This window comes from Lepisosteus platostomus, chromosome 7, assembly GCF_059453375.1.
Source record: "Lepisosteus platostomus isolate fLepPlt1 chromosome 7, fLepPlt1.hap1, whole genome shotgun sequence".
NCBI lineage: Eukaryota > Metazoa > Chordata > Actinopteri > Semionotiformes > Lepisosteidae > Lepisosteus > Lepisosteus platostomus.
Window position 1 is genome coordinate 8,529,532 of NC_142617.1, and position 26,962 is coordinate 8,556,493.

At 36.8% G+C, this 26,962-nt stretch overlaps 2 protein-coding genes across 3 annotated transcripts in view; both read right to left on the reverse strand.

Moving 5' to 3' along the window:
• Positions 1–3,059, reverse strand: part of maml2 (mastermind like transcriptional coactivator 2) — a 65,366-nt gene extending 62,307 nt beyond the window's left edge. The window contains exon 1 of the mRNA XM_088639052.1: positions 1,719–3,059. Within this exon, the coding sequence (XP_088495178.1) occupies positions 1,719–2,132 (414 nt within the window). The 5' untranslated portion in view covers positions 2,133–3,059. The remainder of the gene's footprint in view (positions 1–1,718) is intronic.
• A 2,116-nt stretch (positions 3,060–5,175) lies between these two features.
• Positions 5,176–26,946, reverse strand: polq (polymerase (DNA directed), theta). Of its 2 annotated transcripts, none has more exons than XM_088639054.1 (32): positions 26,279–26,946; positions 25,799–25,922; positions 24,767–25,586; positions 24,090–24,272; positions 23,460–23,590; positions 22,853–23,009; positions 22,375–22,483; positions 21,962–22,184; positions 21,559–21,718; positions 21,147–21,293; positions 20,599–20,811; positions 20,040–20,182; positions 19,319–19,565; positions 18,518–18,660; positions 18,157–18,350; positions 17,479–17,603; positions 17,124–17,367; positions 13,654–16,655; positions 13,184–13,327; positions 12,845–13,047; positions 12,360–12,600; positions 11,830–12,023; positions 11,168–11,302; positions 10,663–10,837; positions 9,876–10,002; positions 9,516–9,634; positions 8,043–8,227; positions 7,747–7,858; positions 7,319–7,443; positions 6,695–6,851; positions 6,307–6,413; positions 5,176–5,782 (listed from the first exon to the last, which is right to left on the reverse strand). In XM_088639054.1, the coding sequence occupies exons 1-32, from the start codon at positions 26,347–26,349 to the stop codon at positions 5,669–5,671; spliced, it is 8,574 nt and encodes a 2,857-aa protein (XP_088495180.1). In that variant the 5' UTR covers positions 26,350–26,946; the 3' UTR covers positions 5,176–5,668. The 2 variants fall into 2 exon arrangements, with proteins under 2 accessions (XP_088495180.1, XP_088495179.1); XM_088639053.1 differs by having other exon boundaries at positions 24,761–25,586.
• Positions 26,947–26,962: the final 16 nt, after the last annotated feature.

Here is a 26,962-nt window from a genome sequence, read left to right on the forward strand (position 1 = left end):
TAGAACTTCTGCAGTGGCAAGGGAAACCCCCCAATAATTTAATAACGTATTAATAAAAAAAAGACTATAGATGTACTGTACTAAATTATAATTGAGTGAATGCTATGAGTAAAAAAACGGCACTCGACTGTACAGTTAAATTCTGTGGCCTGTTTCATTTCATGACTTCCTCTACCACTGAACGAGATGCTGAAGCCACACAACAGATGTTTCTTATCATTATGCAAATTTGCATTAAGTAAAACAATTGTCATATACATGTGCTTCTCTGCAGGGTCATAACAAAGCCATGGGAAAACGCACTGTAGTCTTCATAAGTCTGTGGGGGCTCTGGTTCAGGAAATGTATTTTTACCACCTTAGCAACTGTGCTCTCACGGCCATGTGCGCTGGATATGAAGCACGAGGAAAGTTTCGAATTCAAGTTATCACTGTCGTTCAAAAGAAGCTGTGTTTCTTTGTAAAATAAGATCAGGGAGTGGCCATTGTAGGAGGAAATCAACCACTGTAACATACCAGGTTTGCCTCTACGAGATTTTTCAAACTTTAAATGGAGATAATTCCCTGAAATCGTTTACTAAAAGATTAAGTCTTACTATTGAAGTAGACAGCACCATAAAACGCATAACATTTTGGCTTTGAAGGCTGAAGACTATTAAGGCTACACCAATGGTACTTGGTTATTGCTCGCTGTGTTGCTTTTTAATGTCTGAAAATACATATTACTATCTTAAAGTTTTTCTGAAGCAATTAAGAAGTAATTAAGAATATTGGCAAAAAAGAAAAAATCAGTATTGCTGGAGCAGGAGGGAGAAATGAGGAAACAATCCAGGAAATGTAATAATTTTCAAAGAAGTAACCTGGTGTACTTTCCTAGTTTTCAGATGTCTGACAAGATAAGAATATCAAATATTTGATCAAAATTAGATATGGACTGTGGCCAGTATTCAGCATATACATATCATACATTTAATAACATCCAGAAATGGCCCAATGAACCAACCTTTAGAAAAGAAGTGCAGTCTTGTGTCACATTTCAAATTACTTCTTAAACCTACCTTCCAAATGGAAATGTATACATGCATTTTAAGAACATAAAGCTTTGCAAGAAAAAAAATATGTGAAAAAGCTTCTTCAGAAGCGTTATATAAGGCCGGGGGCGGAGGGGGTGTGATTCTTGTACTGGTAGAAGTCTATGCTAACCTGCACTGCCACTATGTAACTTCTATGAGTTAGCTGAGACACCCGAAACCGACCAAGACAAATCCATGGGGGGCCTTCTGCGTAGAGATACTGACTAGGTCTTTTTTTTTCTGCCGTGTGTGCAGTTTGTACGTCATGCAGAAATTAGCAAGAAAATGATGTAACAATGTGAAACCTTTAAACTTTAGCCAACGTGAAAAAAAAAAAAAGAGGGGGGAACCCGACCACAAATGCGCATGAAACAAGCTTGTGACAACGTTCAACCGCTTTATTCATAGGTCGGGAGTTCAGAGAGATATAAATCAGCTAAGTCAAATCAAAACCTGGTACGGTAGAAAGAAAGTCATTATTAAGGCTCACAAAAGAGTGGGAACTTTTTGAAACAGTGGGGGCAAAGATGCTTCAGCGAAGACGCGTATTGAAAAGCGACATCAAACCACCCGGATTCCGCGTAGTGATGCTCGAGGTCTACATCTGAATGTAGAGCATGTGTTAAGCTAATGAAACTTTACTTACTGCTATGCGCGTAGAATTCCTCGGTTCGCCTCCCGCTGAGTTCTGGGATTTCTGCTCTCCGTTTACTCTGCTGTTGTATTCTGGGGGCTGTTGCGCTGCAGTTTTGTGGCTTTTGTTTTTCCTGTTTCCTGGCCCCTGGTGCACTATGTTGAGTAGATGAAGCGTGCTTTCTCGCTCTCGGTCCGAGTTCTCCGCTTGACCGCGCTGGTACCGGCTTTCGCAGCTAGAATGATGCCGCCGGCACAGCTCAATTCGTGCCCTAAGCCTTTCCACGATGGCACTGTGCAAGGGCACTGCAGATCCTCTGGTACCAGAGATCGGCCCGGTCACAGCACCTGGCACCGAGCCTACCATGCCAACACCTAACATGGGCACGAATCCACCCGCCGACGGCTGTGGACCTGCATCCCCCATCCTCTCAGTCCCACGACCGCAAGCAAATCCTATTCACGATTTGAAAGCAATTTTTTAAAAAAGGACAAAGATAATTGTAAAGTGAGCCTAATAAAGTAAAAAGAAATATGTATCACACAGGATGCAAAAGTAAAAGCATTTTGTCCAAGGGTTTAGATCTTGCATGGCTTTGTAAGAATTCTGTCACTGCTTAAAAGACACATTATGTGGACACAATTCCAAATATCAAGTCTGTTATATGACCAAACAGTGAAATAAGACACATTTTGACGTCTTATCTGTATACATATTTTACAAAGTACTTTGTTGAAAAAATAACGAAGACAAAAGTTAAATATCCGATGTGGAAAAATTATGGAAAGATACAATAACGTGATTGTAAATCAAAACGATTTGTAAAAACTAAACTGCTAATGCACACTGAGCAAAAAAACGCAGTTTTAAACACCCATCTAGGTTTAAAAACTGGTGTGCATTTCCTACACTGCCAGGATGATGCCTTTCTTAAAATTCTCTCTGGGAAAAGAAATATTTAAACGCAGCACTCAATCTCCGTTCCCGGTGTGAAGAGATCGCCGATTTTTCTGAACACAAACTTCGTAATATCCCCCAAAAATCCATGCACACAGTGTCTGATCCAACAAACTTCCAGCAGCTTTCACGGTAGAATTTTAGTCTTTGCTTTCTATTTGTAGTTGTCCCGAGACGGCGGAGATTCCCTCTTCTTTCATCATTAGCTCCGAAAGAGATCCAGACTATCAAAAGATGCAAGGTGGCGAGTCAAAAAATCGCTTCTAGTTTTTCCCTTACAGCCTGAAGTCAGCTGTTTGCCCGAACACTACCACCTCATTGCACGGAGATTACGGAGGCATTACAGTGTCTCATTGTGTGTTTTTTTCAATGTGTGAGATCGAGAAAGAAGGCGTTCATTTGCAGACTCTAGCGGAGCCAGGCTGCAACTACACAAAGAAAGCGACTTCGGCAGAAAGAGAGCCTCCAGCGGAAAGCAACGAGACTGCAGTTTTCCAGAAAGGCTTTGGACTAGTTTTTGTGGTCCCCGTAATGCAGGAATTGGAAGGTCACACACTTTGTATAATGAGGTATTATGGCGATACATCTTACTTGTTGTTACCGTTACTGACAGTTTAAAGCTTCAAATTCCGATAATCAGACACTGCCTTTTGGTAGAGGAATTGTTTAACCTGGCAAAAAAGAAATATGGGACTTTGGACAATGCTACAGAAAATGCAACTAAGAAATAGTAGGTGTATTGATTTAAAAAGTATGTGAGAATAAATTCTGCAAGATCTACCCTCTTATTTATGAAGCAATTAAAGTTCCACATACTCTGAAGAATTTTGTTAAATCTTTAACAGTAAACCATTATCCACAACACTCCCACAGTTGCACCCCTCCAGCCTCTCCAGTACTCCCTGAATGCTTTCAATCCTCCTCTCAATCAGTTTCTCAACTTCAGCTGGGCTTTTGTTAGGAGCCAGTCTGCTGTATGGATGATGCCAGCTGCCTAAACTCCAGGGAGACGGCCTGCTGTTGTGGACTCAGGGTCCTTGATACATATCACGCTTACAGTGTTCTAACAATAGAGTTTTCAACAACAATTTCTGTGCTTTTTCGCTCTAATTTTGCTACATGTTTTCTTTGAAATGGGCAACATTTTTTAAATGCAGTGATTTGAGTGCAGATGTAGGAATTCAGTTCTAAGTAAGGTTGAAGATGTCACCATAATCTGAGCCTTCACTGTATTTATTTCCATATATTAATTGCATGTATGAATAAACATTAATAAAAAGCATCATGGGGAAATTCAGATTTGTAAATACATATTAAATACATTTTACTTAAGGATTTGAAATCATATACTGTATCTTTTTGAAATCCTTTAAATTCCTGTTGTTTTTCATATGAAATTCATTTATTTGTAGATTAGTTCAAGCTAAACCAAACACTGGGTTATTACAGCTTGCCTCAACCTCTGACCATTGACCACTAATTATGCCTGGCCGCAATTAGTGGAGAATTTCTCCATTAGGAAACCCAGTGGCACTATGTAAAATAAAGTTAATAGGGGCGACTCTAATCTGCTAATAAGAACCTACAGTACACCACAGATTATATACAAGTAATACTATTTAGACTGCTCAGAATCAGTGTAAGTTTACAACAACACAAAATTGAAAATAAAAGTGAATAAATTACTTTCAAGAGACATAAGAAAATTGGTTGTCTGTTAATTGCCCAGTGGGATTATAACAAGATATTCATGTTTGTACAATGGGATTCAAATAGGATTTTAGAATGGCTTTAATCTTCAGTCCTTTAAAAGGGTGCAAATCATATTTTAAAAAGGATATAAACAAGATCAAAGGGCTTTGAATTAAGAACTTATAAAGCTGCAGTGAATACAAAGGTTATGTATCTTTGAGGAAGATGTTTTTAAGTATATACAAGAAAATGGAGCCCAATAGCCAGATACAAGCACACTCCTAAGACTTATGTCCTGAAACGGCTTTGAGGTCACCGAGCTGAAAACCCTGTGTTCAAAGTGACCGTATAATATAGGTAGATGCAAAAGTCCTTGGTAAGTTTTAATTGTGTATCTAAATGTTAAAAAAATACTTCTGAATCACGGCATAAATATAAAAATCTGATCGAATTGATGAAAAGTAATTATACTATTTTAAATAACAGTGGTAATTTACCAAATTCAATCATATGCTTTTTAATATTTTTAAAATTTAGAATGTAAAAAATGATAGGCTTAAATGATAAAAACCAACATTTTTCCTGACCTGAAATATTATGGAAATATTACTGTTTATGATGCACAAAAAATAAACAAAAATCTTACAAGAAGAGCACACGTTTAGTTTTTTTCTTCACACTAAAACACAGTTCTACACATTCAATATCAGATTGGTATTTCTGCACATGTGAATACCTTAACGAGGTCAAAATAAGCCACATTTCAATGGGTGCTTGGTGGGATAAGACATCTCCTTTTCATAAAGAACATAGCTGGCAGCAACATCAAGATTTTTTTTTATTTGGAAATAATGCATTCAAAGTGCTCCTCAGTACATATCATATTCCTTTCCTTATTATGTGGTGTGGTAATAAAGGTGAGTTTTACATTTAAGAATTCAAATGATTTGTGCACAAGCACATTGTTACACTGATCTGTTTTACTTTCAGGACTCTCAGGTGGTTTTTCTAAGAAAATGGTAGAGGAAATGTTATTATTAAATGAAAGAATCTATTTGCTTCAAGTCTTTAATTTTCCTAATTACAAATAGCATTTAATATTTCATATGTTTCAAATGTACACAAATCATTTAATTTGATCGTTATAACATTCATGAAATAAATTATACAATACTACAAAAGTTTGTTACTTTAACCTTCCGGGTTAATAATGTACATTGCATTCTGTTCCTCTGACACTGAAAAGTCGGAATATTCTTGACAGTATATACTGCCGATATACTGATCATTTTAAATGTGGTTTTCAGTCTTCACTAAATGTCTAAGTCTTGGAGGTTTCCCCAGCTTGGACCTACTTTGACTTTCACCCGAAGTTTAACATATAATTTAACTGCAGATTCCATTTCCTTCTTCACAATCTGAGCTACCTGTGAGAGAAGAGCAAAAGAGGTAAAGTGTTTTTTAAACATGCTTTGCTGATACAATACCTGACCAGTGTAATGGATTTTATTTTGATCAGACTGACAAGATAAAAAAAGAGAAGGAAATTCAAAATACTGGAATATATACCATAAATGTCTTTTTGTACTCAGAAACATCTCAAAGTGCTTCAAAGCCAAATTTTAAAATCATCAAACCTATGGTGTATTTAAATATTTCATTCTGAATTGCGATAGAACCAGAGTCTTTGTTTCTGCATTAAAAAGCAGGAATGAATAACACGTGAAAAGGGATTTTATTTTCTTCTTTAAATGTCTTCATTACCATCAATGCATTTTAAACATGCAAATAGTACTGTGTAGTAAATAATAAAAATATTGGCAGCATTATAACCCTGTAAAGATGCAACATTTCACCTATAACTTAACACAACTGGAAATGTAAAACATGATCTCTCAGACTTCAAAGTTGAGAACACCGTGCATTCATCTTTTGGTGTGCATTCACCCACCTGAATTATATCATCTTCTACAACCTCATAAAAGAGTTCATCGTGTAGCTGAAGAACAAAGAACCCTCCACTGCTTGGACAGGAGTTCCCTCTTTGATTTATTCTGTCTGTAAAACAAAAACGGGCAAAATAATGTGAGAGGTACACAATAAAACACTGAAGGACAATCTAATTACTGCACGTTTCTTTTAAAACATGTTGAAGCGTAATAAATCCAGACTTACTCTGTAATAGTAAGAGTGACTGCCTAAAACATTTTTTAAAGTTTTTATGAAACTAATTAGTATACTAACCACCGTGTTGTTAGAAATTCTGTTTTTAATTTTGTATAAGAAAAGCGGCACGGGCTAAAATGAAGAAGAGAAAATAAAAGTTCTGAACGTGATACCTGCATATTTGAAATATTCCTGACTTCCTGTGTGTTCATGAGATCTAGCAGCTAGGGGAAAAGCTTCCTCTAAGCGTCTCTGGATGTTTACTGTTGCTGATTTTACTATATCAGCTGCAGATCCCTGAACAGTAGTATTTACAGCCTGGCGTTCAGCCTGAAGAACAAAAAAAAAAACACGGATATTATTTGTATTTATTTGAATAATAAATCATAACTGTTTTCAGTGCATTTACTTAAGGTCAAATAGGTTTCTCTATTTTTTTTTCCTGGGAGATATTTCAGCAGAAACCCCTGGAGCTAAAATCTATTTAAGAACAATAACTGAAACACTTTACCTTCTCTCAAATCTTTTACTGCAGGAGAGCCATAAAAATGTTCTAAAGCATTTGTTCCAGATCAAAAATCTGTAAAATGTTCTTTAATAACAGATTTGAACTGCTGAAAATAAAATGTATTTTCTTAATTTTTAGTTGTTCTGGAATATTATAAGGTACCTATTTTGAAAAAGTGAACCAAGTAGCTCGGAAAATATTCATCATCCAAATACAAAAAAACAAGAAATGAATGTGTCAGCACTTCAACAATTAAAATTTAAAATGGTCTTATACAATAGGTACATACATGAGTTTTTATGTGAATGTTTGGGTCCTTGATGGCAGGAAGAAACCTCTTCCTCCCTAGTATTGTTTGAACATATCCATTTTTGACGCAGTTCTTTACTGTTTCTCGGAGGAAGGCTTGTATTCCTAGAGTAGAAAACATTTTGAAAACATGTTCTGAATCCTTTTATACAGTACACTATTTGCCCCTTTTCTCCCCCCCCACTTTTCTTGAAATTTAATGAAACAGGGTTAAAAAATAATTGCAATAATCCTTTTTCACATTTGAAAATGCTTTTACAATTCAATAAAAGGCCACTGTATAATTGTGAATTCGAAAACCTCTTCCAATTACCTTATATAAAATACATTTATTGTTGTTACCTTTGAAATCACATCATTAAATGGCCTCTACATCGGCAAGAACAAAATGTTCTCTAAAATAATTACCTTTGTATCTGGATTTGAATGTTTCAATGTAACAGGCAGCATCGTTCTCATCAATTCCCATTTGTTCTCCAAGTGACTTTGCTCCCATTCCATAGATTATTCCATAGCAAATCTAAGAGTCAAAAAAGGTCATATTTACTTTTCCCTGGAAAGTACAAATCAACATAAAGAACATCTTGGTAGCATCAGCTTATTTTTTTTTAACAAAAAGCTAATGGAAAGTATTTGCTGTACTGCTCTCCTTTAATAAAAACCACTGCAAATATTCTAGCTCCCCGATTCACCCACCGCCTCACCTGTTTGGCCTGCTGTCGTAAAACGTCATCCACAGAGTCTGGGTCTATCATTTTCCACTCAGCAGCAATGCTCTTGAAGACATCAGCCCCACTGTTGAGGACCTGGATGAGTCGTCGGTCACGGGAGAGGTGAGCCAGAATCCGCAACTCCAGCTGAGAATAATCCGCAGCCAGTATGAGGCCTCCTTCATTAAAAAAGGGAAAGCAAAGGTCAAACAGAAATAAAACACATATTCTTACATCTACAGACAAAAATACTGTAGTTGAGATTGGCATATCAAACCAATTAGATGGTCCGAGTGGCCTCCTTGTTTGTAACACTACATATGTTTCTAAGGCAATTTCTAGTTCCTTCTATTAAAATTTAGAATAATTATTTACTTTTGTTATAAATACCCAATTTGAAAATACCAGTTTTGTGTTTTTTTACGTGTCGGCTTGCAGTTTCATGCCGCACAATTGCAAACAGGGGAAAAAGAGGAAGTGTGGGCAGTCTCCTTTGACCTCTCCACCTTCAAACCACTTGTCTTTTAACACATCATTAGCACCACAGCCCCGTACCAGAGGTTCAGTGCAGACGGGAGGAGAGACGCATCGCTCACAGACCGCACTGGTGAAGGAAGCAACAAGAGATCTCCGAGAAAGCCCTGGCTCACTTATCCAATCCACCCAGGATGGCATTAAGCCAATTGTGCGCAGCCAGTTGGGTATCCCAGTCAAGTCACTGATATTGTCAGATGACGAATAAATCACATGCTTGCTTTATCAGTTGAGAGGATGGCAGGCCAATACTTCAGTTTCGTAAATAACCCATATGTTTATCAGCCCTATCTCCTTTCTTCTACTAGTTCGTACAGTACATAGAACTCGTATTAATTCAGTCACTGAACATTTTAAAACATTCATTAGTACGCTAATGAATTGGTCAATATCTTGCTTAAGAAATCAAACAATATACAGTATGTCATTAGTGTATATTTCTCGTCTTGAACATTTGAGCTATTTTCTTTAGATAGACACAATACTATCTTTTAGCTGTTCCATTTATGTTTTATTGCCAACGTGTTTGGAACTACAGTACTGCTGAAGCAGAATAGCATTCTATTTCTGTGCTCCAACCTTGCTGCTTCTAAACGACAGCAGACAGATTAATGGTATAGCTCAGATGGGCTGTATGTAAAAAATGTATTAACAGCTGACAACAGTTAGGAGGAAAAGGCCAGACTAGTCTATAAACCATAATAACCAGATAAAAGACATGCGACCTTCTGTCTGTTGTTGTGATATATAACCTCTCATAGCTTGGTCCAAAGGCAATCTACATAGAGAACACTGCATGTAAACTCATATAAATCATCACTTTCAAGTGTAAGATATGGAATATGAAGTCTAGTAAATTTATGTAGGTTGTTTTTTTTAATTTATAGTTATGTTTTATGCCTAGATCTAAAGTTTTTCATTGAAAAGGTTTACCTGGGAAAGGCACAAAAGCATGCCTCATGCTAATAGAATAAGCCATCCCTTTTTCTGGTGATTCTCCATCTGCTTTGACTGGTGGCACCGGATCTCGGGAGATCTTTGATTTTCGACTCCTTTAAAAATAAAGTTAAAGATAAAAGGCTTTTGCCAGTCATAGGTTCAACACAGCGCATTAAACCCTAAATCACAAATCACAGTGTGTCAGATCTGGGTGTTAAATGAGTGCTCGATTTAGAGATGGAAGCATTTATTTTTAAAATTCATATGAGCTCCTGAATTAGGGTTATTGGCTACATTATACAGTTATTATATTATAGTATATAATATTATATCTTAGAAAAACATTTTGTTCACCTTGATTTTGAAAAAAGTGTGTTGCCTCGTTCCTGAGATGGGGGACTTTCTCCTATTAAAGTTGGCATTTCAATCGCAAAATCCTTTGGCACATTCTGAATATTGGGTTCAATGAAGGTTACTCTTCCTAAAATAGCAGAATAGAAGAAATAGAAGAAACAAGCATGGATTTCTTGATAATCAGCTATCAAGATTTCTTGATAAACTGTTTCTTGATAAACTCAGCCAAGACAAATTCTATATTGGATAGTAAGAATGCTTGAAAATAATCATCAACTGATAAGCCCACACATTAAACTGATGCTAAAGGAATGAACCATCACTCTCTATATAAAAAGTGCATCCAAACAGTAAGAATGTAAATTAAATAGTTCCACAAATATGAGAAATATATCTAAGCTACCTAAAGTTAAGCCAAGTCCCTTCAGTGCGTAAATCTCCTTCTCCCTTATTGTCCACCATTTAAGTATAGTTTTGTTCATATGAGCTTGGCTAGTTAGATACAAAAAGTTTGAATCTCAACACATGGTGTCACCATTCATCCAGGGGCAGAACTATGCAAACATCAAAACATTACCATCTATCAAGCAATTCAGATAACAGTGGGGATAGAGTGACACCAGTATGAGGAGGGACAAAAAATTCCCTGCCTGGATAATCAAAATGTACCCAAGACCAAACAATATTAACAAACTCAGTGTAATGTTTTGAAAGTAATGGAATGAAACGGAATTATGATACAACTAAGAAACATGGAAATAAATTAATATTTTATTGGCTTTTGTACCTGTGGCTGTGTGTGTCTGGGAGATGGGATATATTCGCTCCACCCCAAGCTTGGGATGCATGCGTTTTTCTCTCTGTAAAGGAAAGACCACCTTTGTAATGGCATTGGTTATTCTTCTCCACTCCAGGATGATGCCTGGTAAAGGATGCAATGTCTTCAGTTTCTCCAGAACATCCTGTACGAAATGAGACAAGAACCCGCTGTTTAGCAGAAACAACAACAATTTCTGGGCCCTAGTTTAATAAACATCAGAAGTCTTAAAAAATAAGTATTTTCGACTAATTAATTGAAGGATTAATTTAAAGGGGAAAATCTGAAGTTAAGGGTAATTTAGTTCTTAATGTCCACATAAAAGGTGCAGAACTACTGTACATCTGTAGTAGTAAATCGCCAGTCAATGTTTTGATAAAAAATAAGTGCTACGAATTACTTATTTTCTTATACTTACATAGTACATACATATACTTACATAGTAGATTACTAAGAGATTGTAAACATAAAATACCTTTGTGGTGCTGAACTGCTTCGCTATTTTGACCCGTGTTCCGGCAGTGTTCCTCCTGGTGTATCCCAAAGTCTTCTTATTTTTCTGGCCACTTATGTCCCCGTTTGGTGGAAGTTTAAGCTCCAGAAACAACACCTTCAAACAATATAAATCAAGGTGAATGATGAACAAAACATCCTAAAGATGGTATCTGGTAAATGAAATCAAATAAAGCTGGGAAAATATCCTAATCTTTTGAACAGTGCCAGGAACACCATTTTTAATCTAATAAATCTTAAATATGAACCCTGTTATCGTAATGTCTTCATAAAATCCTTCTTGATCAGTAATATTATAGCATTCAAAGCTGTGAAACAGAGCCACCTGCTGCAGAACACTGGTAAGGATTTGCCAAGCTAAGACACTCTAAAACCATTTTTCCATGCTAAAAACTATAGCTACTCACTTCTAAGAAGATTACATGTAAGGCATATTCTGACTTTGATGTTACCATATATGCTGGCACAGTGAAACAAGGATGTTAATTCCATACGATGAGCCATGTATCAGCAAGACAATGAGTATGCTTAGAATGAGGCTTTAGAAAAATTATTTTATTCTAATCTTGCTTTTAATTGACAATAAGATCTTTCTTGATAGGATGTAGGATGTATTTGTCTTACCTCTGCAATGTCTTCAGGGCTAGTTAATGAGAAGCTATGTCCAGCCAGCTGGTAAGCCTGGGACTCCAGAGCACTAAGCTTGGCTTGCATGACATATTTCTGTGACTCACACTCCGCAGTACTGAACCCAATACCATTCAGTTCAAGCAACACTAGACAGTACTGAGTTGGCATCTCCACGTTGCGAAACACATCTGTTGTTGGAAGTAAAAAGACACATTTAAAAAAATTAACAAACCACAGTGGGAAAGAAAAAAATAATTCTGGAATATAGTAAGACTTACTCCCTTTCATGGAATTAAAGAGTACACAAAAGTACTTTATGAAATTAGATTTTGCAATGCCATCTTGGTTTTCTTACAAGAAAGCAATTACAATATAGGGGCAATTACAATTTCTTGCCACTTTAAGGCAGCTCGTTTTTACCCTTATTTTTTTTTATTAGTTGCTGCACACTATAGTAATACATAAATTACATGTGATATTCTTAATTGAATTAACATCAAAAGCCTCAAAGAGACTTAGAGGACCTTGCAAGTTGTCTTTTTCCAGCTGTACATCGAGTTGGCTCATGATGCTGTGGACAAGTACAGACTCAATGGCAGCTCTGTAGCGTCCCGGGTGTTCATGGTTACCACTGATGCCCAGGCTCTGGACACCCTGTCCGGTGCCAATACCATCTAACAGCTGTAGATCCTGGGGAGCAAAGTTGGTGACCATGTTGTGGAGAGTCCGCTCCTTAGACCCAGGATCTAGCAACCAGCATGCGACCTAAACAGTAAATATTAATGGAATACAATTTGAATGAAATTATTATAGACATAAAGAAATAAACTTATACTTAAATCAAAGTTGCGTAACACTGCACAAAAACATAATGGTCCAAACTTATTGCCAACGTTATCAATATACAATGGAATATTCTAAGAACAGCAAACGTGCAGCTGTGCAAGACAAAAACTGTGCAAACTAATACATTTGCACCTTACACACAATCTAATCCACACGTGCTCACCTTCGGGTCTTCGAAGCTTCCCTCCAGAGTGAGCCCACAGGCCAATAGAAGTGCTTTGTAGTGCTGTTTGAAGTCATATGCGATAATGACTCTCTCAGACCTAAAGGAGGAGCTGCTTTTCAAACAGGACTGAACATGATGCAGTCTCTCCTTCACTGAAAGGTTCGGATCCAGAGGTGGGGGCACTAAACTTGCACTAATGTCTGCATTAAAAACAAAATAGAAATTAATTTAATTTTGTTTTTAGTAAATAGCTATAAGCATGGTACACAGTGAGGGTACAACAACAGATGATCCATGATACATACTGCACATATTATCCAGTATAGGATCTTTTACCTGTGTTTGCCTGTTCCTGTTGCAATGATATATAATAGACATCTCTTCCTCCCCAGCACACAGATATCCCAGTGACAACAAGATCTTCATTTCCCTTTATTGGAAACCCATCTTTTCTTGGAGTGTTTTTATGATTAGAGCAATCTGAAAAAAAAACCATACAGTATAAATAAAAAGAAACCGCTATACTGTTTTTGAAGAGTTTTGAATGATTAGGGGAAAAAAGCTATTCATAATGCATGTATGTTGTTCACTCCAGTTCCAGCAAACCTCTGAGAAATGATCAGAGTTTTGTCCTTTCAAATAACATGGATACATAAAGCATCCCAGTACCACACGTAGCGTGAAAAGTACATCAGTGTGCAAAATGTATCAGTTAAAGTTTCTAAATAAACATCAGTACAACTGTGGAAACATAACAGAAGATGGAAAAAATGCAGAATGTGTGCAATATGACGGAAATAACTTACTAGGTTTGAAATTTCCTCCTATTGCTGAGTGAGTGGACAGAACATGCTCTCCTTTTTCACAAGCAATGGCAATGCAAAACCTTGTCTTAGTTTTCCATTCTTTAATGAACGTCTGGAAAAGAGTCAGATTGCTCGCCACATCAATGATTGTAAAAGTTTCCATACTGCTAGGGACAGAAGCCAAAGGTGACACATCCTGAGACAACTGCAGTGTAAAGCCTTTATCAATTAGAGAATCATCCAGGTTTGATGTAGGCTGATCTACATGTGAAAGAGGAGAGACTTTGCTCAAAAGAGCCTTTTCTTTACATTTATCCGATTTCCTAACAGATAAAGCCATTTTGATTGCTGGAGAGACAGCCTCACTTTGTGGTGTTGGTGGACTAAGTTCATTATGACCTGGTCCTGACTCCAGTTCTCGATCAAGGGAAGGGGAAACAACTTCACTTGATATTTGATTTGCAAAAGCTAAACACTGTTGTTCTGCTTTCACTCTGTAAGGTATGTCATTCTTGTCTTGGTCAACCGTTACAAAAGCATTGACTTCAGCAGGCTTTTTGGCTGTTTCACTCTTTACATGCACCTCATGGCTACTTGTACATTTACCAGACAGACTTGGCCAGTTATCCAGAATGTCTTGCATTCCTGGGCTTAAATGAAATGAGGTGGAGGTTCTGTTAGTCTTTGTTTGAGAGTTGGTTTTGGCTTCTTTGTTTAGAGTTATTTTCATGTCAGGTGTAACGCAATTTTTTGATGATCTGGTTTGTTCTGATGTCATTTCATCACCACTGCTAAATACAGCATTCAGTCTCTCAACAAAGAGAGCTTCGCCCATCTGAAAAGAATCTCCCAGGTCTGATATGTTAAAGGATGATTCTGCCCATTCCATAGGCTCTTGGTAAACAGCTTGTATGTTTTCATTTTCTATTCTTACAGGCACAGGAGGAAGCTCATTAACCTCAGCTCTTTCTTTGAAAGACTGAGACAAATCCTGTAAGGGCTTCTCCTCCATGGCATTCATGGAACTTTCGAAAGAACTGTCAAATAAGAAACTACAACTTCCATTGAGACTGTTATCAACAGGAACTTCTGAAGATTCAAGATTTCCTTTTGTAGGCTGGATCCCATTCAGCGGTGCACTTATTTTCTGTATCGGTGCTGGTGAGTTAACCGGCTGAGCTAAAGCAGGAGTACAGTCGTCCAGAATATCTCCTAGCTGGGTGTCTGTCAGGGAGACATTATATTTAGAAAGAGTTTCAGCATGTATCAGATTTTCAGGAACAGCTTTGATTGGACATTTCTCTAACAGTAAAGTGGTATTAGTTTGACTCGCATTTTTTGAGCAGTTCTCCAACAACTTTATGTTCCCAGAATCTGAAACTTTATTGGAGGTTTCTGCAAAAATTTGTTTTCCAGCTTCCGTCCCCAGAGAGCTTGGTTTCACAGCATGTAAACTGGGATCAGTAACCGATATCACAACAGAATCTTGCTGCATGATTATTTTCTCTGTCTGTGTATCCAGTGGAAAACTTTCCTCAAATTCCTCTTGACCTGCTGCATATAGATCAGGAGATCTGCATATTTCTTGAGCTTTAAAGCATGGATTTTGTTCAGTTTTCCGATTTGGAACTGGATCTGATACACATCCTTCCAGAACACTCTTACTGTTCTGTGTCTTTGAGTGCTTTATATCAGTGTGTGTCTGCAAACTTGAAAGCATAGCCTCATTGGTACTTTTTTCAATTTCAGTTTCCGACGCAGTGAGCCCACAGCTGTTTTCAATGTTGCGATGGTTCCACTTATCCTTACATTTTTTTCCACTGACAGATGGGAAATTATTCATGGACACTGGCAGATCATTTTTGCCTTTGTTTCCAAGATGCTTGTGCTTAAGGAAACTCTCAGAACTCAACACTTTGTTTTTTTCCCTAGCTTTTTTACATTTAGGTGGACATTTCTGAATGCAATGGGTCTTTGAAGTGCCAGGTGCACTACTGTACTCAGAAACAACTAAACAATTTCTTTGATCAGATTCCATTGTGTTACTCACACATGATTCAGAAGTGACACAATCATCAGCAGTGATTTCATTATGCTCAACAGTCACATTTTCACAACTTCCAGTCTTTCTGCGCTTGGATACGTGGTTCATGGCAAGCTTGCTAAGATTTTCGAGTTGCACATTCGAGGTGTCATCCTTCCTGGGGGAATTATGGGAATTTATGATTGTAGTCATTTTGACAGAGTCTATATCTGCAGTTGTTGGCCCTACAATTACATTCATTTCATCCTTCATTGCAAATTCATCAGACCTCTGACGTATGGATGAGTACAATGAATTTAAATGTTGGCCAACTCCGTGGGATTTTGCATTTGAATTTGAAGATCTTTCACATGTAACTTTGCATGGTGCAGAAACATGATTAGTGGAGGCCTGCCCCCTAATCCCTGTAGAATCAAGCAAAATTGAGTCTTTTGCATTCTTCTCTCTCTTTGTAGTAGCATTCCTGGAATTGAGACAAACAGCAGAATCTTTGTCTTCAGGACACCCTGTGTCAACAGAAGCCTTAGTTTCATTTATTTTTTCTTTGGTTGGACCCTTTTCATTGCTAGCAATGACAATAAATGACTTTCTTAAAGGTGACTGCTCCTTGTAATTTCTTCTGCTGTTTTCACTCAGAATAAGTTCTCCTTTTTGCAGATGATCTTTTATGGAAAGCAAAACTCCCTTTCCCTTGGTTTGTGAAAGCGCGGAAGTTCCTGATGCCTTTTCATCAGATCCATCCTCGGCAGCAGTTTGCGGACTCTCTGTTGTAAGGGAGTCTGGGTTCCACTGTATTCCAAGGAGGGCCAGGTCTTGCTGGAGGAGCTTTCTTGCCTCTGCTACGATCTGCAAAGCTGCTTCTCTTTCAGTCAGACCTTTCTTCCCACTGACCCAGATACAGCGGGTGTCCCTGCGCTCCTGGGCTTCATGTTCACTCTCATCCACTGCTTTACGGGAACTAGATAATAAGAGAAACATTAGTTTAAGATGGTATGGCAGGTATATATTAGATCTCAACACACATAAAATGCACATACAGACATTCTGAAAATTGAAGTCTATTAATCTGGCTAAGTCTATGCAGAGAAGCAGGCTTAAGACTTCTGGCAAATACTTTTAGACTTCAGAGGAAAAAAAACATAATATTAACAGTTTATATATTATATTTATTTCCTCTTTAAATAAGGTATATATAATATATATACACTTTTCAATATGATGTACAAATACTTAATGCCATTAAAAGGACATTTTCCTTATGGTGCCTCCTCCTTACAGATGCTTGTTTATAATGACAATTACAACCATAAGGACATGACTATTTCTTACATATACAGGAATCATCATCATCACAAAGATGAGAAAAGCTGTTTGTGGTTGCCATGAACTATTACTGACTTATTACAAAATCTCTCTTTGGGATTACCTTTTAAATGGGACTGCTTTCCTCAATGCAATCTCCACATCTGCAGCACTGGCTCTTGCCAGTTCAGACACAGTGATGAATCCAGCATTGTAGAGCGCTCGGGCCCTCTGTGCATTTAAGAGAGAGATCCTTACAAGGTCACACAGCTCTCTCTGAATGCCAAAACTGAGTCGGCTCTGGAACTGGGATAAGAGGAGCTCTAAGTTGTGCCATCCCAGGCGATTACAGAACACTGTGACCATACCTACCAATACAGATGAAAAACTTCACATAAGTTACACAGCATTTGTTTATGAATGCATTTAGGGTCACTAGGCTTAATTATTGGCACACATTCAGCAAACCAAGGTCTCACCAGCATATGTAGAAGCTGACTGTTGCAGAGATTGAAGCTGTCCTCGACTACAGCTGTACTTCTTTGCAACAGTTTCAAGTGGTACCTCACTGATCAGATCCAGTAACACAAGACTGGTAAAAAAGCTGGAAGGGTAAGGTAGAATAAAGATGATTTGTGGAGGGAGGAAAAAAAATGAAATGTGGCTAAAAATGGAACTTTCAAGAGCAATCTCTGTCTGGCCGTGAAACTTACAATATCACAACTGATCTAAAGTGAGAAAAAGAAGCTCATAAGTTTTGAGAATTGCTCACTTGCTCACTTCAATAAATGTTACTCACATAGTGATATAATATGAGAATTTTTTACTGAATTTTTATATATGCCATATCATTAAAAAAAATACAATTAAACTATAAATTATAAGATCAGCAAAATAAAGATTTTTGGTTTGGTCAATACAAGAAAAGGGAAAATGAGCTGATGACAACAATATACAATTATCTTGTTTTAATCAACTAAAAACATTAGCATTTTACAATTAATGAACCGTAGCTCAAGTTAATATTATGAATAGCCTAATTTCTTTGAAGTAACAAGATTAGATCAAAGGGTATCATTAGGTGTTTAGATAAGACAATATTTAAAGGTTGTTTTTAAAGGTAAAAATGGTTGAGAAATGAAATATCGTCCCATTACCGTTTATGAATAGCCATCTGCCTGTGCTGTCGCTCTGTTTTTGCTATTATTTTTCCACCAACAGAACGAGCCAAGAACCCCTCTTCAATTCCAACCATCTCTGCTACACGTTTCATTGAAGTAGGCAGATGTTCCCAAAGACAGAAGAACTGGTACCAGTCAATTGTAGCCCAATCTGCACAGACTGGGGTAATCTTAATAAAAAAAAATGTTTCAGAACCATGAAATACTTGATATGCTTTGAATCGATATTTATCCATTAAACAAAGATGTTCAACTAAGATACTATTGATTTTTTATTTAAACCACATTAAAATAAACATTTTTTCAGAATAACATAAATAAATATTTGCTTTGTTACCTGATAGAGAATATGGAGGTCATTTTCCAGCACAAAGCCCTTCATTGCTCTCTGGAGATCTGCAAATATTCCAAGCGCTTCAGGAGGAGACAGGGAGGAGGAGAGGGTGGCTGCACCCAAGTGAGTGGGACAGTATTTCTCAACTAGAAAAAAAAAAAGAATCTTTAACACTGAAGTTAATTATGCAACATCTTGACAAGTTTCATTTTATAAACTGATATTTTTACAAGACTGCTCAACACTCTTTTGCTTGAAAGCTACATGTATCACATAAAATACTTGCATTTCATAAACTAAACGTTTTTCTTCGATTTCAAAACAGGGTCTAAGGATCTTCTCTAGCAATCAGCGGTGTATTTCTTTCTGTGTTTAAAACAGCATGGTAATGTGTAGTATTTCCCACTTAGAAACCACTCGCCAAGCCTGACAAATACCGTACAAAACATTTATCTGGGGTAATATGTATAACATTAAACTGAAAAAATGCCACAAACCCTCTTTAACAAATATATATGGACTCAAGAATTATAAAAATACATACAACGTTTAAAAAACATTCTTCATATAATGTTAAGCTCTATATCTCTATATCTTGTTTAACATAAATACATTTTATATACAGTTTAGTTTTCAGATCCAAATGTCTGTTTTCTGTATGCCTGTTTTATTTTTGAGAAACCAATGTAGGGATTTCTGTAACCTTTGAAAATTGACTTTATACAGACTTGTCTTATCTGCTTGGGCTTTGTTTTCCAAATACTGGTATTTCATTTAATTTCATATGAAAGCCAGAAGACTCACTTTTCTGTTCTTTGTCTCCCTCTTCCTGAATTTGAATGAATTCATTTTCTATGAGCCAATCCACACATGCCTCGATAGGGCTCGTCTGCTTGCTTGACTTCCTTTTCCTGGCAGTCCTCTCCATGTTCATCTCTCCCTCACTGCATCCTAATTCTGTAACATCTTTTGACAAGCTAGCAGCCAGCAGCGTACAAGAAGCATACATCTTCACATGTCCAGGAGTACTGGCAACACCCCCAACAATGATCTAGAAATAATAATGTGAAGTGTGTATAATACTGTAAAACATTAATAAGATATCCAAATGAAAAAAAAACCTGTAATGTTTTGGCCTTTATACGTAAGATAATTCAAAATAAAAAACAGAATACCAACAAGTTCCTGATTTATCTGTAATTCTGTGTTTTACTATATAAAGAATCAAACCTTAAAATCAAACAGTAATATACACTAGATTTCCCTAGATTAAAAACAAATATATAAAGCTCGAAGTATTATTATGAGAGATCTAGCACTAAATTTAGCAAATAAAAATGTATCACCTTTCAAAAGCTATGTTGTTTGAAAATATGCTTTTTTTAAGGTTTGCTTTGTGAGTAAAACCAGAAAGTAATGCATCTAATTGTAATAATTCCTCAGGGTGTCATTCATTTGTATGAAAGCTATTATAAAATGAAGAAAATGGCAACTCATATTTTAATGAAACAGGAAATAAAGCTACCTCAAGTATTGCTCGGATCATACTAGTGGTAACCCCTTCCCCCTCCTTCTTGATGAGACAGCTGCGGATTGGCTTCAGGGATCCTTGTAAGAGGGCTGTTCCTTTCGTTCTCTCAGACTCCTTGCACACAAGGATACTCTCACCTAAAGGGACAAAATTAATCTTCAAAAGAACAGACTCACCAAAATACATAAAGAAGCATAAACAGAAGTAGTTCAGGTGGGGAGCTGCGTCAGCATGCGTAGGCTGCAACGGAACAAGTAATAGGTTTATTCCATGCTGAAAAAAAGGAAGAAAGAAAACACAACTTGTGTTGTGTCAGACACCTGAAGAAGGCTCCACGGCCGAAACGTTGTGTTCTCTTTCTTCCTTCTTTTCAGCATGGAATAAACCTATTACTTGTTCCTAAACAGAAGAAATTCTACTGAACTTAATTAGTCCAATAATCATTTTGATGCAGTGTTGATATCATTTTAAATCTCAAAAGCGCACAAGTAATTTGCTACTTCTTCACAGAATATAGATATATCCTTCACAGAATTCAGATAGTTGAACCTACCCATACTGTCAACACCTTTGCGCCCAGCTCTCCCTGCCATCTGTTTGTAAGTCAACATATCCAACGGACGGCCATTGAAAACTGGTGTCCTTATGATGACACGGCGAGCAGGCAGGTTTACCCCTGAAGAAAGGGTGGAGGTGGCAACAAGGACTCTAATGTAGCCCTGCCGAAACGCACCTTCAATGATATCCCGCTCTTCAAAAGTCAGGCCTGGGGAATTTAAAATGATACAATGACAATTGTATATAAGAATCTATACCAGTTTTCTAAAATAACAATATTAATCACATACCAATTAGTATCCCCACTGAATAGTAAGCTTTTCTTGGTAACAGTTCTTATAACCACAACTATCACTATATGTGATATACAAGTATCACTATGCAAGGATATCTTTTTTATTATTTCTTTTACCAGAATGCAGTTCTGAAGTCACGCCAAATCGAAATGACATTGAACGCTGTGCTCAGGATCAAATAGTAAAATGTACTAAATCTCTTCAGGGAGTGAGGATAAATGTGAGATTTGTAGCTGTGCTGGGTAACCTGCATGGTGGAAAGCCACGCCCAGTTGCACTGTGCGCTGTAAGACAGAATCCAGGCCTGCCGGGGAGCGCTTCAGCTGGGCCAGGACATCAAGCAGGCCTTCCTCATCAAGGGACAGTGGCGGGACACTAGCATTTTTGTCCCCCCCTGTAAAGGACAATGACCAACAACATACATACAGCACACCAGAGGAGTTTTATACACAGGCAGTGATACAGTAAAAAAAAACAACTAAATCCTACCAACTAGGTTTACAGGAACAGCTTACGTTTTTTTAAAAAGTCAACCTGGCATTAACGTAATCATTGCGAGGTATATAGTCTTGTAAAGTACAGTACCATTGCTATAGCTTTGAAGTATCTGCAGAATGATAAAAACAAATAAAGAAAGAAAAACAAATTAATATCCTTGCCTTCAGCAGACTTTAAAGCTCTCCGGTGGAAATTATAGAACTCTCTGCCAATACTGTCAGCCAGCTTCTCACACCAGTTCTTAGAGGGACAGAACAACAAAACAGAGTGGCCACTCTGAATTGTCTCAAAGCAAAGGCTTACTATGTGGTCGTCATCGCCCTGTATGTGAAAGGATAGAATCAAAAACATAGATTTTAGTTATGACTGATGAATACAGACAGACAAAAAATACAGGACCTATACCAGGACGTTTGTGAGGGCACATATACCTTAACCTACCTGTTTATAACCTCTTATAGCAACTTCAGAAAATTGCTAGCACCTCCATTTCATTACCTTAAAAAAATAAACAAAACCTTCTCACTTTTGCAGCTCTTAAAAAATCATTCTTTCCATTTTTACCTTGATTTGAAGAGCAGGTTTAAACTCCCTAACTAAAGCCAGAGAGCCATCATAAACATTCTTCCCAATCTTCACCCACTCCATCAGCGGCACAGGCCGGTAGTCAGTGTGGTAGAGGTCTGCGTTTAACCACTTGGCTAATAGATCCAGGTTCGGTAGAGTAGCACTCATGCCCACAATCTGCACCTCTTCTCTGAAGGATGGGGTGCTCTTGGAGGACTCTCTACAAAAGATAAGGTATTGTTAGCAAGCGACTCATAATAGATTAAAAAAAACTCAAGAAATGAAGGACTGTGGTACTGAATAATTTGGAATTTGTAAGAAATTGCACATAGTACATATATGGAGAGAAATGTGAGAAATCAGACACTTATTCATGATTGCCATAAAAAGCATGGGCAAACAATAGCTACCTGGACAATGTCTTCTGTGTTACATAACGTATCTTGGTCAGCAATAGTTCCAGCAGGTACCCTCGACCGGAGTCCCCTAACATATGTAACTCATCAACCACAACAATTCCTAAAATTATAGTTAAACAGAGTGAAATCAATTAAGCCGTGAGGAACACAGAAACACAGAATAACCTACAGTGTGACCCTGGACTGTCTCGGTCCTGCAGGTTGTGAAGGCAAGACCTTTAAGACTAAGATTACAGAGTGATTTGTCATTTGATAATTGAGTAAGGTAAATTAAGACAAGATACCAAAAGGCAAGAGAACTATTCTATACTATTCATTTTTGTATCCTATATTAAAAAAATAACCACCACTTCATACCATTTACTCTGTGATTAAATAATAATGATTAAATTACTTCTCTGCAGATGATGAGAAAATGTGATCATGAAAGACTGTTGTTCTTCCTGAGAAAATAATATAGGCTTCTTACCAAGAAGATCCATTCTGTTTTCTTCAATAAGTCTATTGATGAGCCCATTGGCTTTCTCAATTGTACACACAGCCACATCGAGAGAAGAAAATCCACCAGCGGCAGAAGTGCTGCCCATGTAACCTTCTACTCTAACACCTGCCTCCTGAAATATATTCTGATAAAAAACAGGAAAAATAAATAACCATCAATCAATTATTTTTTGCAAAGGTAACAAACTGCTATAAGGAAATTTAACAATGAGCTGACAATATACAATATCAAGAAAAATAACCAACAACAAATTCATCATCATTGTTGGTAAAAAAAAAAGCATTACACATGTATACAAACTACATATTTTGTGAAAAAAAAAGCTTAAGATCATAACAGAATTAATACTTTGAAGGAAAAGTACCCCAAACTATCTTTAAACCCCTCTAAAACCATGTTAAATGGAACAACAAACATTAATCCATGTCTGCCCTTCTGTGAAGGACATGGTGCATTTAGATACGAAAGGTACGGTCTAGCAAATGACTCATATGACTCCAAAAATTCATGAAAGATCATGAACTTTACTTATGCCCTTTGTGATATTAACAGAAAGTAAATTGATTAAACAGACCTGAAGGTAATACATTTTTTCTTTTGCCACTGAGACAAAAGGAAGAATGAACAAAGCCTTCCTTCTTGTTTCCAGAACCCTCTTCAAAATCAATAACTCAGAAACTAATGTTTTCCCAGCACTGGTAGGAGCTGAATCAAATGATAGAAAAGGAACCAGTTATCAATGACCATGAGTTCTTGTCTTTAGGCAAAGTATATATATACTACTGAATGATCTAAAACACATATTACTGTTTGGCAGGCTTCACTTCATTATTTTCATTTCCAGTATTACTATGCATGTGTATAATCATTATTTTGGATGGGCTTTATAAATAATTAGGGATTTTATTATTTTTCATAGAACATTGTGTTAAAATAACATGACAGTGCAAGAACGTAATTTCCTAATAATTTAATTAAATCAGCAACACTAGATTAACTTTCTCATTAACTAACCACTCCCCTAAATTAACTTTAAAAAAAACTATAAGCCTTTACTTTATAACCCTGAAAATACATGTAAAGTCTTGGGTTGATAATACCTACAGAACAGAACTTTTTCAGATAATGGAAAGGTATACTGTATAAGGTATGAACGTCTTACATGACTAATTTTAATTTTAAAAATTACATTTATGAGAATTACCTGAATAGACCAAGTTCTTGCCTTCCAGTACCTGTCCTAAAGTGAGACACTCTGCTTGCCATTCAAACATCTGGACCACACCCAGTCGCTGGTACTTCTCCAGGACAGGTTTAGGAAGACCCCAGCTTGACAGCAACAGCTTGTCCAGCTGCTCAGCAGGTAAAGCCACATGAATGTTTTGTCCTGTAAGCAAGGTTAAAGAAAATTGCGAAGGATCTTCACCTGTTTGTCCCTACATAATGATACATTGTAACTACAACCATCTCGACTTCTGTTTGTGAATATGTGAATTAAGCTTACACAACAAAAACACAATGCACTTAAGTCCTTTACATATTATTATTTTGATTGATCATTAAGGTCAAGGGAATAAAAAGAAGTCAGTCTTCTGCATTAAATAAATTAAATTATAAATTTAATTTGATCATTTTATTATAAAATCAATTAAATAAAATTAGCAAAGTACCTTTCCTGATCTGAAGATTCAAAATCTGAAGATCTAGTATCAGAATTATTTATATTGGATGAGAGACGATCTAAAAAATTCTAGTTTGAAAAATATCCTTAGATTTTACTACAACAACCACAGTGTTACTTATTAAAGTACTTACATGGCAATACCCACACAGATCAAATCTTTACTCTCATGCAGAATACAATCTTAGCCCTACCTGTACCTGTGAGAGTGTTATCAAGAGTGCTGTAATTCGCCCTGCTAAAATCCAGCCCAGGAGGAGGTGTTAGCACAGAGGTTGACAGATTAGCTACTGGAAGCTGTTGAGACTGTAACTTCTTCTGGAGACCAGCAGCAATATGTGTGGGACTGAAGAGAATGTAGTCGTCCCTTGAAGTGTTCAGAGATGTGTTAACATTCTGAGAATCAGCAGCAAGTGTTTTTTTTCCAAATGTCCACTGCCGATGATTTTGTCCATGTATATAGGTTTCTGCTCTGGTGATTTTTTTTTTAATCAAAGAAGCTCGCTTGCAAGATGATGGACCTCCTGAATCACTTGACTCCGGGCTTGATAAAGAAGATGGTCTTTCTCTTTTCTTCTTAGCTGCATGCTTTTCTGTATTGCCAGTACTGTGATCCCTCTTAAAAGAAGACTTATCGCTGTCTGTGTCCTCACTAAACAACAGTTTTTTAGCCAAGGCCTTGCTGTTTTCTGAAACTCTTGAATGAGTTTTAGATGGTTCTGGCTCCGATAAGTCTAAAATAGTTCTTTGATTGAAATGCCTTGTTATAGCTTGGCCTCCAAAATCTGATTTTGTATTGCTTTTATTTTTAATTCTGGTGAAGTTCATTTTTCCCTTTTCAGGATCAGCATCGTCAGTTTTGGTCACATAACTAGAACTATCCAGGTCCTTTGATTTTAAAACCACATTGGTTCTTTGACTCAATGGAGTCGTAACTGGTACACATGCATCCAGGGCTTGTAAGAGCTCTTCATCCATAGCCAAGGTTGAATCACCAATCCAAGTCTGCCTTGGTGTTGTCTTAAAAGAATCACATGTATACGCATTAAGACAGAATGAAAAATCAAAGCATGCTATTTGTGAAAAAAAAAATACAAAACACCTTTACCACCAAAGCTTTAAAAAAATACACAAGTACATTTGTCTGGGAAACATTAAGAGAAAGACTAGAATTTGCCAAAAGTTAAAATACATAAATTCATGGAAGCAGTGTCAAAACAATGCTGACGTACCTCTTTAAGGGAAGCTTCTCCATTGTTTTCTTTGCTTTCTATTTCTTTACAATGGAGATGTCTTGCTGGCTGTAGGCGACTTGAACTCTGTGGTGCCATTGTCTCAGCATTAGCTTCACGGTTACTTAAATAATCAGAGAGCATAATCACAATCAAAGGCAGAAAAGGATATGTGATCTTATTTCCCATACAAATCTATTTGATAATATTAAGTTATCTAAGTCTTCTAAGATCAGCTGGCATTTTTATGTAACAGGAATATGTAAGATTTCACACTGTTATTAAGGTATCTATCTACTGTATGATATTAAAGTCAATTATATGGAATTAGCACAAAATGCATTATGGCAGTTTCACAAAATAATGTTCATTTATAAAGAAAAACACAGAAAACTGCAGATAAGGTTTGGGGTCATACAACTTAGCCAAGTCAAGTAGTTAAACTGCATTCGAAGACGGTAAATCAGACATTTAACTTACCTCTTTTTCTTCATTATTTGGTGTTGTCCCATGTAAAATCTCCTTTTCGTGTCTATTTTTGACCTTTTCATTTTGCCTCCTGCTCAACGTCATTGAAGATGAACAACTAGGATGCAAGTGTTGCGATATTTTCTGCCCCTGATCCGAAAGGTTTCAGTTTCACATTAGGTCATAATTTAAACCATTAAAAATACATCTGGAAGCTAAAAATCGTATAAGTTATTTATTTCATTTGTGCCTTTGTCAATAATTGATAAGATTTAATATAAGTACTGAATACTTATGCTTTGCTATAAATTATTTCTCAATGACATGATTAAGATCCACAAATTCAGTCTTCTTACAGACGTTACCTACAACAGTCACCATTAAACGCCCTTGTTTTTACACTAACGAACTGCAGAATATAAAACTTTAGTGATATTTTGCCTAAACTAAACATAAAAGGCACCGTTTTCGCTGTAAATAAAATGCAAATCATCTTTTTTTTTACTGTATTCTGTGTTCGTTATGGGCTTCAACGTCGTTCACAATCCTCGTGAATAACCTAGTAATAACGACACTTTACCTAAAAACCAAACAACTACAAAACTAGAAAACACAAATTTAAAAGTTCCGCCACTGCCATGGCTGCCTGGCAACAGAACCAGACGTGGTCCGACTACTAAAAAGATCCGTCCAACA